Genomic DNA, 14859 nt, shown 5'->3' on the forward strand with positions numbered 1-14859 from the left:
CGTTGAGTTGTAGTAAGAATCTGTCTTAAGGAAAATTTCAAGGCGCTGGATTCCCTTTTCTTGCTTCGTTCACGCGACCCTTCAATCAAGTTTTTTTTTTTTTAAGTTAAGTGGACTGAGAAGCAAATGCTTCATTAGTACAAATGTTCAGGAGAGGGAGGGGTAAGGGTTTTTAATTGACTCTCCCTAATAAGAATTCTAATATCGTTCTGTGTCCAGCCGGCAGATCCGTTACACCTATCGACTGAGGTCAGGGTTCCAAGACCCGCCATTTAAGTTAAGTGTTAGTTCATGTTGTGATTTTTGCTAAACTGACTCTTTTTCATGGCAAGCAAAACATATAATCGGCAAGGGTCCCCCGGCCTCTTTATGAAACACCCGCCAAGAAGTCTTTTCATCTTATCTAACTATAATTATGATTTAGTAATCACCAATTATAAGAAAGTAATAAGTGCAAAAATAAAAAATTGCGTCAAGGTTGATTATAAAAGCGCTTGATGAATGTTAGCTGGAAATAATGTGATTAAGATAAACTGATAAATGAGGAAAATGCATGGGACTGAGGCAAAACTAGTGAAACCGATCTTAACGGGAAACACGAACTTAAGGAAAACTGAAACGAGTCTAAAAAAGACATTACTAAATAATTTGTTTGATAATGGTTTGTTATGGTTGTCGTGATATTTTTTTTTTGTTTATTTCAGTTAAGGTGTTAGCAATTTTGTTATTACTACCTTGCCTCTCTTATAATAACAAGTTTCTATATTGGTATACATGCTTGAGTTTTATTGGCTTTCTCTGAGAAAATCAGCAATAACAAAAAAAAGTTCTGTTATTATTTTTGCGAGGGATTAATTGACAAAACTTGCTGTTGATTAGTTTTCCTGATAAAATTTAATATCATGACAAACTTTCTCAAAAGATTAGACAAAATGAACCTATTCAGGGCAAAAAAAGCTGGACCATATTAATCATGTAATGGCTGTCGGTAGATTAATCATGTTCGTAGAAATATATTATGTGTTGATTGCATCTTCTTCCTTGATTTGTTCCACTTTCGCTTAATAAGAGGTATAAATAAAATATTATTATAATAAAAATTGTAATAATTTTTATTATATATTATATATAATTTTATAATATTATAATAAAAAAGAAACATTGTAGGAATACCTTTTTTGACAAGGGAAAAATTTTTTGGGGAAAAAATGCAATATCAAGAAATAATAAAAGGCAATAAAACTTGAAATAAAAATCGTAGTAATAAAAGGCGAAATGTGTTCATGAAATACTTCTTGTTTTCATGGGCAGGGAGGCTTTATCCCTCCTCCTTAGGTTTATACTACGTTTGGGAATACTGCTAAACTGAAATTTCCTTCAAGACAGATTTTTACTTGCGAAGGGCTCTAATTTATGTTTACCTTTTAGGTTGGCTGCTGCACAAGCGTATAAGGAGTATATCCGTGCTATGACCAACACTAACGTAAACATTTTGTGTGAGCCATCTTCCATAGATGAATCCACAGCGTTGGATCGATTTGAATGCAACCGAGTAAATAGCCTCAACACTAGTCAATCTACGGAAGCTGTCTCTGCCATAGATCTGTCTTCTAAGCCACAAGTTGTGGATAATTCTATGAAACTGCATTTTATTAATGGCAATAGACAACCTAGCAACTCTGAATGTTTGGTCAATTCTAACATAAACAATATGCTTGTAGAAGGTAACTCAAGCCCAACGTCGTCCCCATCGGATTCCACTCGGCCTTACAACCTTGAACTTTGTAACATGGCTTTAAAAATTGCTCAGTGTGTAAGTGTGTGCCTTACTGAGGAAAGCAGCAAGGAAATTATTGTGGATAGATCTGATAATGATGCAGCTGATGTATATGATACAAATACAGTTTTTAGAACATCACCAGAAATACATATCCTTAGCGATACGAAAAAGAATAAAAAAGCTATGCAACTAGAAAAACAAAAGGTGAAACATCCTCTTCGAGAAAGGTGCAATTGCCGGGAGTTTGTAACCAAATGCAGTTCTATCACAGACTCTCAAATGGTTTGCATACACAACGAGTTTTGGCAGAGTGATCTGGCTGGAAGAAGAAGCTTTTATGAAGCAATGGTAGTTTCTAAAGAGGTTAAACGAAGGCGAAGAGACACTGATAAAACCAAAGTAGTCAAAGGGGAGACTTGTGAAAGTGAGAATAAAAGATTGAGAACTGTGACCCACTTGTATCATCTTCCTTTGTCTGTAAATGAAGGTCCAGTTATGGTTTGCAAACGAATGTTTCTGGCTACCTTAGGGCTAACTAACAGTAGTTCTCTTGTATCATTTCTAAGAGCAAAGGCTAAAGACCCAAAGTCACGGAATTACTTGTCAGAATCAAGAGGCGGGGACCGAAAATCTGATAGTGACAAGCTGAAAGCCATGATAGACCATATTAACAGCTACAATCCCATTACACTCGAATGCTGTCGTCGTAATGGGAATAACATTCGATATCTGCCCAAGGATTTGACAGTTTTATCTATGTTTACTGATTTCAAAGGGAAGTATCCAGATTATAAAGTCTGTGTTGAAACCTATCGTAGAGTTGTTAAAACTGTTAATGTTTTGACTCGGGTTCCATATAGTGTTGCATGCGAATTTTGCAGCAAGCAGAAGAACGATGATAAAGCTAGCCTGGAAGAGCTGGGAACAGTCTAGAATTATTGCAATAAAAAGTAGATACCCTGTGATTAGGCTAGACTACTTAAAGCCAGGTTACAAAAAGTCAACTAAGTTACCAGAGTAAGAAAATGGAAAATAAGAAAAAGTGTTCCTCATGTGAGCTTTCGAAGTAATCTGTTGCGCAATAATCTGTTTGGTGTGAGGATTTTGTTTTCTTTTTGAGCAATTTCTTTTCTTAATCTAATGAAACATTTTGTTTCATATGATACATATTTGAAGCGAAATTCTGATTGGAATGTATACATAAATGAATCAGCCTATGTAGTGTATTTTAGCTCAGAATATTTAAAATTTACTCATCGACAGCTGACAGTTGCGATTAGGTGGTAATGGGCCTTTGTAGCGTTTCCTCACTTTGTTGAGTCCACCCATAATAATAATTATAATTTTAGTATTAGAAGGGTATACAAACTATTTTCACGCAGGCTGTCTAAAGGACGTATCAGCAATGTCCCAGGAACTACTTAGGGCATTAAGTTGAAAGTTCAGTCTATGTTGAGGAGTGATGTTGAAAAACAAAAGGTGCTATGTGCATGCTGCTACTACTTCTACAACTTGTACTACTACTGTTACCACAACTGCCACTACAACTACTGCTGCTACTACTACTACGAGTAATACTACTACTACTGAAGGTAAGCGTATTAAGGTGACACGTTAAGGAATATTCAAAGGGGTTGTTGACATAAATCGAAAACAGACTATGTTGATGCAGGTTATCAAAAGGGCGTAACAATCATATCCTAGGAACAGTTTCGAGTTTTAAGTTGAAACTTTCAGTACATGTTGAGGGGGATGTTGAACCGACCAAAAGGTACTATATACAACCTACTACTACTACTTCTACTGCTACTACTAAGCTTGAGGGTACTAAGGAGAAATTTTTCATGGAAAGTTGGGGGCCAGTTGAACTTAATCAAAGACGCTATGTATATACAAGCTGTCAAAAGGGCGTATCAGTAATATCTTAACAACCGCTTAGAGTATTACTTTCAAAGTTTCAAGGTATGTTAAAGGAGATGTTGAACTAATAAAAAGGTTGTACGTGTATGCTACTAATACTACTTGTAGTTGTAGCAGTACTACTACTGCTGCTGCTACTATTACTGCTATTACTTACGCTTATAGTATTAAGGTGAAACTTTCAGGGATTGTTAGGGGATGTGCTTGCAGCCTATTAAAAGGATATATCAGCAATATCTAATAAAGGGCTTAAGCTATTAAGCTGGAACTATCAGGGCGTGACGAAAGGATGTTGAACTAACCAAAAAGGGACATTGTGAATGCTGCTACTTCTCCTATTACTGCTTCTCCCATTGCTCCTACTTACTTCTGCTACTGTAACTACTATTATTGCTAATGCTAAGAATGCTAGGTAAAACTTTCAAGGAATGTGAGGCCGGTATTGAACTAAATCATAGCACATTATATGCATGCAACAAAAGGGCGTATCAACAACATCTAAGGAACGGCTTAGAGCATTAAGGTGAAGCTTTCAGGGTATTTTGAGGGAGATATTGAAATAAATAAAAACACACTTTGCACATTTGGGTTATCAAAGCACATTTGAGTGTATCAATATTTTTTCAGAAACGCCTTATGGTATTAAGCTAAAACTTTTAGAGCTACTAAAATTACTACCACTTTTGTTATTATTTCTACTACTACCACTACTACAGCAACTACTAGTGTTACTATTGAACAATATCAAAAAAGTTCAAATACATCCAAGTTGTCAAAATAGCATAGGCAGGACTCCTTAGAACTGGAATAAAATATAAAATAGAAACTTTCAAGGAAAGTTTATGTTGGTATCAAACTAAATCAAAGAGCACTATGTGCGTGCTGGTTGTAATTAGGACGTATCAGCAGTATCCCAAGAACGACTGAGGGTACTAAATTGAAACTTCCATGGCTACTGCTATTACTATCAAGTAGTAGTAGTCTGATACGGTATCAGAATATACATGAAACTCTTAATCCACAATCACTTATTTTTTTCAGAAATCTTGGTTATGATGGTTTTTTTTCTTTTTTTTTATGTCATGAGAAATAAAAAAAAACATAGCTAAAAAAAATTCAGTAAACTACAAATCATGTTCTGGTCTTTAGGAGGCACTGGGGGTGTTCGCCCTACTCCTTTTTGTGGTAGTTTCTGCTTGTTTTGGGTTTGACTTGCTTATTTATTGTAATTTCTGTTCGTTTTGAGTTTGATTTATTAATTGATAGTGATTTATCTAGTTTTACGTTGGAAAAAATTATTTGACCTTATTTCTGCCCATCTTTGGGTTAACATAGCTTTTTATGTTTACCTTTCTATAAAAACTTCTTTTGTGGTGGAAAAAGCTTTTTAAAATTAATTTCAAATAAAGCCAAAATGCTATCAAGCGAAGTTTCTGAGACAGTCAATCAATTTAGACTGTTGAAAATGTATTTGTTTAGTTAACTGGTTTCAGCGATCATGAGGCCGTGCGGCAAGACCGTACCCAAAGGGGGGGGTTGAACCCCTCCCGAAATTTTATTTTGACTCGTAAAAACGTAACAAAAATAGATATAAACAAATTTGGTATGCGGTTTTTTAGTTTTATTTTGTGTAATCCCCCCCCCCCAAAAAAAATCTTTGAGTCAAACCCCCTCCGAAAAAAAATCCTGGGTGCGGCCTTGCCGTGTGGTGCTAAATTGCTCCTTAATTATATTTGTAGTTGATATAAATATAAAATAAGAAAAGAGATCCTTCAGAGCCATTGCTGGTGTATAGTGTGTCACATCGACGTTCCAGTTGCTGGATCTCTTTTACAGAGACAAGTAGCAAGCCTGTCACCCGACCCTGCTGCAGCAGGGATCGATTCCTGGGCCTCGTATTGCCAAGAACAGCATCAATCCAATGTACTAAAGCGGGGTGTTCATACAAATAAAAGTATATTATTGGTAGTTTATGTACAGTTGAGCACCAGCTATTTGGGAAAAGTCATTGAATCTTTCTGTGGATAGGTGGAGGACTGAAGCCTCAAAGAGTGCATTTTTGAGACACGAATCCTCCAAGTTTCAGTAAGAGGTTCTTCACATGAATATGGAGACAGCTTGAATATGATATTTAAAGTGAACAGAAGTATAAATTTGAAATAAACAAGTTTCACCAAATCAAAGTAAAGAGCTACTTTCAAATTTAAATAAACAGAAATCGTTCTATATATATAGGGCATTGGCAACCACCGTCTAAACTACACGATCATTGCTGTAAAGTTTAACTTATGTTTATGGGGAGTATAATTAGTATATAGTATACTACATAAAATACTATATACTATGTATAATCTTGTTATATATATATATATATATATATATATATATATATATATATATATAAAATATATATATATATATATATATATATATATATATATATATATATATATATATATATATATATATATATATATATATATATATATATATATATATATATATATATATATATATATATATATATATATATATATATATATATATATATATATATATATATATATATATGTGGTGTGTGTGTGTGTGTGTGTGTTTTACCGTGAATGTTCGAAATCTGGTTAATGTTGACATTCACAGGTGTATCTTCGAAATTCCTTTTTCTCTGCTTGGATTCAATTAGCTTTGCGAGTCCGCTTTTTCAATGTTATGTAACCTGTGACGTTAAAAGTTAGGTTAGGTTAGGTAAAAATTTGGTTATAAATCTCAGAAATGGGTTAAAAACATAAGCTAAACTGAAAAAGTTGACTGGCAACGCTGACTAAATCCAGGGAGAAAAAAAGGTATTTTCGATATTCACCAATTTCGGACATTCACGGTAACACATATACATATAATAATAATAACTTGAAAACTTAGTGCAAGTAATAGGTGGTTTAGGGAGTGGATGCTCCCGTATATGTAGGATAATTTACGTTGCTTCTCACCTTTTACTTTCCTTTGAAAATCTCTTTTTTTTTTTTTTTTTTTTTTTTTTTTTTTTTTTTTTTTCTACTGAATCTATAAATATGGACTGAATCTATAATTTGAGACTGATTCAATAAACTGAATATTGTTTTGGGATCAGATTCACTCAACAATGATAAGCCACTGCGCCCCTTAGAAATTGAGAACTTGGTACTGGTAAGCAGAATTTCGAACATCGATTTAAATCGATTTAAGTACTCATGTATGCCCAGTGGTGCGCTAATTCACTAAATTTAGGGAGGGAGATTCTGTTGTTTTCCCATTTTTGTCAACTAAAGTACCAAAGATAGATATTTCTGAAAACAAGTACTAAAACAGGTACTCTTAAAAGTCTGAGACAGCAGCTGCCCAACCCCCACTGCATTGGCGCACCTGTGCACCTTGGTATAAATAGATGAATACTTACTTGCACTTGTACTTGTTGCGGGACCAGGAGCGGACGCCTCACCCGCCATCTAGAAGAGACGTATGATTGACTCCCATTTGTCGCGATCTTGTGCCAGCTCTTCAGCAAACCAGAGCCAGCAGTTCTCCCACTTTCTGCCTAATTTTTGAAATCCGCCAATGGGGTCGAGGTCGTTTTTGGCAGTTGTCCACCAATTCTTAAATTGACCGCCAGGTCGCCTGCGCCAATCTGGCAATGGGACAGCTAGAAGCACTTGCTTTAAGATGCGGTCATTGGGTCTTCTAAGGACATGACCAAGCGAACGCAGTCTTCTCTGTTTGACAATCATGGCGGCGGGTTTGATGTCACAGCAGCGGTGGCGCACATCAACATTTGAGATTCTATCGGAGTATCGAGTCCTCAGGATTTTTCGTAGACAGCGGTGGTCAAATACTTCCAAATCATGGAGATGTAGCGCCTTCAGTGGCCAAGTTTCAACTGCATAGAAGAGAACAGATCTAACAGCCGCTTTATAAACAGAAAGTTTTGTCTTCATGCTGATCTCCCGCCGGATCCACAGATGGCGGCGGAGTTGTGAGAACATGGCTTGGGCTTTGTTGATTCGGTTCTGTATGTCAAGGTCACACCCTCCACGAGAGTCTATTATTGAGCCAAGATAGGTGAAGCTGTTGACTTTTTCTAATTCTTGTCCGTAAAGCACAAGCTGATAATCCGACTGCATGTTTAGGTCCATGACTTTAGTTTTGGCCGTGTTGATTTTCATACCCAGTAGCTGAGAGAAATGTGCTATTTCATTTAACATTGCTTGGGCAGCAGCAAGAGCGTCGATGTCATCCGTGTAGTCCAGGTCAGACACGTTAATGCCCAATCCCATAACAACACCATCAAAACTCGAGAGTGCATTCTCTAGAATCACGTCTATACAGTAGTTATACGAAACAGGGGACAATATGCACCCCTGTTTTACACCACTTTTGACATTGAAGGGCTCAGTTTCTTCGCCCAGCACTCTTACTGTCGATTTGCAATGCTTGTAGCAGGCATTCAACAGCTCTATGAATTCTACTTGCATACCATCTTCCAACATGATTCGCCAAAGATTTTTGCAAGTTACAGAGTCGGAAGCAGCCACAAAATCAAGGAACATGTTAATTATGGGGAGTTTGTAGCGTTCGCACTGTTGGAGAATAAGGCGAAGAGTGGAGACCTGGTCAGTGCGCCCTCTTCCTCTTCGAAATCCGCACTGATTTTCACGTGTCCGCTCATCCCTTGCTCCCTCAAATTTTTTAGCAAAACCATCGCAAATACTTTGGTGGCCGTATCCATAGGTGATATCCCTCGGTAGTTCCAGCTGTCGCATCTGGCCCCCTTTTTAAATACTGGGATTATTACTGACATCTTCCAATCAGACGGGAAGGTCTTCTTCTCCCATATCAGACTGAAGAGGGTTTCTAGTTGTTCCGTTACAACGTGTGGTGACACCTTGTAGACCTCGGAAGGGAAACTATCTTCTCCAGGAGACTTATTGTTTTTTAGCCGTTTGATCGCGTTTAGTATCTCTGAATCTGAAGGTAGTGCCATGTCGATTGTATATGGTGGTCTTTCAGCTGTTGTTGGCGGCATCGCCGTTGCATCTTGTCCATCTGTATTAGGATTAAGCAGGTCTTTAAAGTGATTCTTCCAGTGATCAAGTTCACCTTGCACGTCAGGGATCATACTTCCTTGAGCGTCTTTTAAGGGACCAGCGATGGGTGACTTTATTCCAGTTATAGATATAAATAGATGAATAGCAAGGAGTAAGCTAATTATATAGATAATTTGTTTAGTTAGTTTATATAGACGTTGTAGCTAGTTTATCAAGATTGGTTTCTGTTTCGGTCTACACAGTTTGATCCTTTAGAGTGAGGGGGGGGGGGTTTAGCAGAAAGATTTCTTGGAGGGGGTCAAACTGATTTCTGTGTATTTTTCTAAGGATTGTCATCGAAGAATAATTTTATTTTCCTAAAATTTGAACTTTTTTTTAGGTAAATGTAGAATTAGACATTTTAATTGTTAAACTTTATTTGTTTACCTTTGATATCTCTATAAATGAACAAAAAAAGTGTCTTTGGTTAAACGAACATGGAACTTTACTGTCATAATGCAATGGTATTTGGTGATTATTCTGTCATGTTGATTTCTATCCGTCACGTTCCACTCCCTAAGCTATTCGTGGGAAATAAATAGACTGTTTTTCAGCATCTTGATTTATTCTCTGGATACTTTAAGGTTTTTTTATTCCAAAAGGCCTCTTTTTATCGATTGCAAAATAGCTGGAAGATGAAAATATTGATACTGAAATTGGTTCAAATGCACCCTTGCTTTGATCGAATTATCTGGACTGATTTTCCTAAAATGAAGTGCTCATTCCCTAGGAGTACTTCTTAGCTAAGAACATTGACCTATTCAGTGATATTCCGGGTTGCTTTATTTTTTATCAGATAAATTCCGTGACCTATAGATATGCTTCCAACAGAAATTTTTATTGTAGCGAGCGTATCAGCGAATAATGTGATCATGCTTAATGGAAAATCGGACAGTGTAACGAACTAAAAGTAGCTTTTTTTTGCCCTTTTTATTCATTTTTCTAACAGAATTTATAATGTTTGTAGTCTATATTAACTGTGCAGTAACTTTTGCAGTATCACTCGAAGATAATCATCGATATCAGTTATATATGAAATTTGGGTAATGTTCGATTTTACACATTTTTTCATTTGAATCTTTCTATAAAGAATTGCTAGACTCTTTTTAAATTCTCTTCGTTGGAATATTGGCTTAATAGTGTGCTTTTTTGAAACATCAGACTTAAAAATGAACCGTGTAGTTGTTAAATCGATTAGGTCAGCAAAAACAATAAAAAATGGATATGAATTTACATTGCTAGTTTTGAACCGGTAATCTGGTGGAGTCAATTTTCAGGGTTTTTCCATGTTTGTTTATGTGTTTTAAATATAAACAACGTTCTGAATTGGCTAAATTTTATTAGTGATGTTTTATATTTACTAGATCTAATAAAATTCACCTTTTTTTACATAAAAAAGTTTATTTTTTAAATATGAAACAGGCGATGATATACGCTGGAAAGCCGGGCAATGAAACAAAACAATGTTTCTTAGCTACCTTTGCCAGTTAGTGCAAGTTCTATGCTTGAGTGAGTAAAGAAGATGATTTTTAGCTGAGTTCGTCTCAAATTTAGGTTATCACAACTTTATAACCTCAAATTATAACTGAGTCTACTGCTTTGTTCTTTTGCAATGAAAGGTCATCTATTTTCCGATCGATGAGAAAAAACTGACTGTGTATCATCAGTTTGTGTTTTGTGTCTTTAGATATGTAAATATCTAAATAGCCCTGTACAGAATGTCCGTCCATCGCAAATATCTTGGAATTCCAATTCCAACCAGCCTTTGTGTCCTTTCCCCAGATTAACCTTGGACTAAACACTCTAACTGACCCATAAGGTCGCTCGTGCTCAATGTGCTTTTTTGGCATCATGATGATCTGGGTATCGGGAATCTTCTTTTCATATTGGGCTTAACATAAGTTCGTTCTCGGAAGTTCAAGTAGGCCTCCTGGAAGCTAGCTTGCTAGATTGTATAGATTGCAGAATTATAAGTCAGTGCGCAAGTTCATATAAATTGAGGGCCTTCTTTGAGCTTAGCCCGAAGCTGGACTTCGTTTTAAAGAAGTTTTTCTTTTCTATTTATGTTTTTTTTTTCGTGAAAGTATTATTTTGAATTTCATGGTATTCTGTTGACCTGCAATAAAAGCTTTTTTGTGTAAAATTGGGATTAACCAAATCAGTTGTAAAGTTTAATACTGCGTTGAAAACTATCCCTTTTCAGTCCCAAACTGAACCTTACAGAAAGTATGCGTGAAACCTTTTGTATTTCACCTAACGGGAGAGGGGTGTTTCAGGGTTGTATCCTCAAAATTTTCAGATTTTTGCGACTTTTTCAATATTTTCTTATATTATTTGCATAATCGAAGCAAAATATTCATATTAGTTCACGACCCGAATTCCATTTCTCGTTTTTGAATGTTTAGTGTTTTATATAGAGAGCGAATCATGTGTTTAACGGCTCCCTGAGTTTTTCCCTCTTTCCTTTTAGTTTAAGGTGATTCAAGTCGTTTAAATTTTAATCCATCTCCGCATTTATTTAAATTTTTTCTTCCATATCAGAAAAAGCTAAATGTTTCTTTGACGGAAAAATCTGAATACCCGAATATTGCCTCTTTTGACATGCTCGGTCACGGTTTGAATTACTGTTTAATCACTGTCTAAATACATTCTAATATTTAAGCGCTTAATAGATTTTGATTTAAATAAATTTTAATCCTTATGACTGGAGGACCAGATTTGGGCTAATGGCCCTTTCACAAAGTATGTCCATAGTCGCAGCGACTGCCCCCATCTCTGTCTATCATTTTTCAACAAAAAAGTGATATAATGTGTCTTTATTTGAAGTAGAATCGTGCGAGGATTTTTAATCGATATTAATGGGACCACAAAATGGGTATTTCGTCCCTTCAGCACCCATCTCCCTTTTGGTCCTCTCAATGTTAAGTTCTTAGTTGAACAGTAGGCAAGGATATATAATCTATAGGGCCAGAGAGCCAAAGTCTGCCCAGGGTTCCTCCAGCATCCTGTCCTACCTATCCTCTTTTTTTAATCAGATTTTTGACTAGTTGTATTTTGTTTAAATTGAAAACATGCAAAGATTATCAATCTATATGAATTGGGAGATAAAATGGGCCCGTTGGCCCCCTAGTAGCTGAATTTTCAGCGGAAAAGTGCACCTTGTTTGAAGTGACGAATCACACAATAATTTCCAACCTATGTGATTGGAGGCTCGAAATGTGGCCCCTGGCCTTTATCGAAATGCAGTCTGTTCAGCAGAATGGTAGGAAGATGTGTTTTTTTTTGGCGTTATTTCACCGACCAGCTTGAAATTTGTGGGGCGAATACTTAGGACCAATGTCATAAGAACGATAATTTTCAGTGGTGTAGTCCCCTTTTTTGGCCTATGTATGGAAGTGTAGCGATCTACTTGAAACTTAGGTGGCAAATAATTTGGGCCTTAACCAAGAAGATTTAGAACGTTGACCTTTACAGGCCAAGTGCAATAAAGTTTCAAGGTCTCATCGCTCGAAGATTTCTTCTCTAAAGCAGAGAGTGACCTATAAGCAAGAATTATACAGAATTTTCCTCTTCTGGAATAAGGGGTTACATTTTTGCGCTAATCGGTCTACCTTTTGCTCGTTTCTGATACATTTTAGGATAAGTATATGTGTTCTCATGCAACTGGATATGCAACGACTATTAATAATAGTGCAGCGCAATGACGTAGCTTCCCAACTATTAGTAAAGTGTATATATCATAATCACACGGTAGTAGGTATAGAATCAAATTTTTCTTGCCATGATATGCATCAGAAATAAATAATGGATGTTCTGTCGTAAGCCAAACTAACGTAGTCTTAGGTTGTATATGCTGTATATTATAAATAACAACAGTAGACTGAGTTAGTTATATGTTCAGGAGCAAAATAATACAATTGTATCTTGTGTACATGGTGCATTTAAAAATAAAACCCTTGCTTGAGTATCGGGAAACCTAGAGTAAAGTTGATTATAAGGAGAAACAGCGTATTTTCAAACCGTCTTTGAGGGAAATGACCTCTTTTTTTGTTTAATTCTTCTTGGGGCATGCCATTATAAAAGTTTCGAGTCACTCCATCACTTTTCTCGTTGAAGTCGAACAAAGTAATGGTCTTTCCAATCCCCCTCCACCTCACCAACTTTTTCGCAGAAAGGTTGGTAAATCTACATTATTCCAATAAGGAAATGTTCAATGATTTACAAGCTAGGATTTGAGGAACAAAGTTGGTTTATGGTTCCTGTCCCCCTTCTGTCATCTCTCTCTCTCTCTCTCTCTCTCTCTCTCTCTCTCTCTCTCTCTCTCTCTCTCTCTCTCTCTCTCTCTCTCTCTCTCTCTCTCTCTCTCTCTCTCTCTCTCTCTCTCTCTCTCTCTCTCTCTCTCTCTCTCTCTCTCTCTCTCTCTCTCTCTCTCTCTCTCTCTCTCTCTCTCTCTCTCTCTCTCTCTCTCTCTCTCTCTCTCTCTCTCTCTCTCTCTCTCTCTCTCTCTCTCTCTCTCTCTCTCTCTCTCTCTCTCTCTCTCTCTCTCTCTCTCTCTCTCTCTCTCTCTCTCTCTCTCTCTCTCTCTCTCTCTCTCTCTCTCTCTCTCTCTCTCTCTCTCTCTCTCTCTCTCTCTCTCTCTCTCTCTCTCTCTCTCTCTCTCTCTCTCTCTCTCTCTCTCTCTCTCTCTCTCTCTCTCTCTCTCTCTCTCTCTCTCTCTCTCTCTCTCTCTCTCTCTCTCTCTCTCTCTCTCTCTCTCTCTCTCTCTCTCTCTCTCTCTCTCTCTCTCTCTCTCTCTCTCTCTCTCTCTCTCTCTCTCTCTCTCTCTCTCTCTCTCTCTCTCTCTCTCTCTCTCTCTCTCTCTCTCTCTCTCTCTCTCTCTCTCTCTCTCTCTCTCTCTCTCTCTCTCTCCCTCTCTCCCTCTTCGCTAACGCTTCAGCAGAAAAGTATGTGTGTTATATCTTGATGAAAGTGAATCAAACAAGAATTTTTAATCTGTATGATTGGAGGTTCGAGGTTGGCCCATGTCCCTTCGCCAGCCATCAGCTTTTCAATAGAATGCTAGGTATTTTATTTCACCGATCAGTTTGAAATTTATGTAGTAAGTACCTTAGGCCAGTGACATAATAATGATGATTTTCAGAGGTGTAGTGTCCCTTTCTTTAACCTATGCACGACAGTGCTGTGTTTCCGCTTGAAACTTAGGTTGCCATTAATTTTGGCCAGTAGTGGTGAAGGGTTGGACTTTAGTCATCTTTACCACCTCTGAACCTCTCTAAGTTATCAACTGATATCAATATCGTTACAAGCCAAAATTTTTTTGGGGGGGGCAAGAGATTTTACCGACTGGCTGGTCATTTTTACCGACTGTTTTTTGTCAATAATTAGCTAAAATGTAAAATCACTGCACGAGTCGGTAAAACCGCGTCACCATTTCAGGGCTGTTTATTTAACCAAATGGAAAGTTGTGGCACCACCTATAAAACCACGTCAGGAGTCGGTAAAACTACTGCGTTTACCGACCAAGTTTGAAATTTCTGCAGATGAAATGTCAGTATTTTCGTGGTCTTTATTGAACTGGACTAAGAATTTTAACGGCGTCGGAAAAATTGTGGCACAAAGCGCCACGATTTTACCGAATTATTTTTTACCGAGTGACCAAAAACATTGGGGGGGGACGACCCCCCCCCCCTCACACGTGACGGCCCGGACTGCCATAACCATTTCAGGTTGTTTAGTCAAATCTAAAAGTCTCGTAGCTCGACCCGTTGTGGGATTTCTGCGTAGTGTTCTGTTTTACTTCTAAAACGAAAAAGGGACACATTTAGTTGTTATGTTTTTCTTCTGTGAGTATCGTAAAGCGTAGCATCATCCACTTGCACATATATCTCATGCTTTACTAATTCTTTGAGTGCATTAAGCCAAGGTCCAAAAGGAAGTCGACACTTTTAATTCGGGTTTTCTTTTTTTATATTTTGTGAAAAAAAAGTAGGAATGCACGTTCTCCTGTTCCGCTGGAAAAATGTACAGCGTTTTTTCTTTTTT

At 37.1% G+C, this 14859-nt stretch overlaps 1 protein-coding gene across 5 annotated transcripts in view; it reads left to right on the plus strand.

Annotated features, from left to right (window-relative positions):
* The window catches only part of Atac2 (Ada2a-containing complex component 2), a 224564-nt gene that overhangs the window by 163584 nt on the left and 46121 nt on the right, over positions 1–14859 (plus strand). For 4 of the 5 annotated variants that reach the window (XM_089096661.1, XM_089096659.1, XM_089096662.1 and 1 more), the window contains exon 4: positions 1429–6097. The exons of the other annotated variant lie outside the window; for it this stretch is intronic. In XM_089096661.1, coding sequence (XP_088952787.1) covers positions 1429–2713 — 1285 coding nt within the window. In that variant the 3' untranslated portion in view covers positions 2714–6097. Of the gene's footprint in view, positions 1–1428; positions 6098–14859 lie in introns of those variants that run through there. 5 annotated transcript variants of the gene reach the window in all.

This window comes from Artemia sp. Qi Xiang Cuo, chromosome 11, assembly GCF_049724085.1.
Source record: "Artemia sp. Qi Xiang Cuo chromosome 11, ASM4972408v1, whole genome shotgun sequence".
NCBI lineage: Eukaryota > Metazoa > Arthropoda > Branchiopoda > Anostraca > Artemiidae > Artemia > Artemia sp. Qi Xiang Cuo.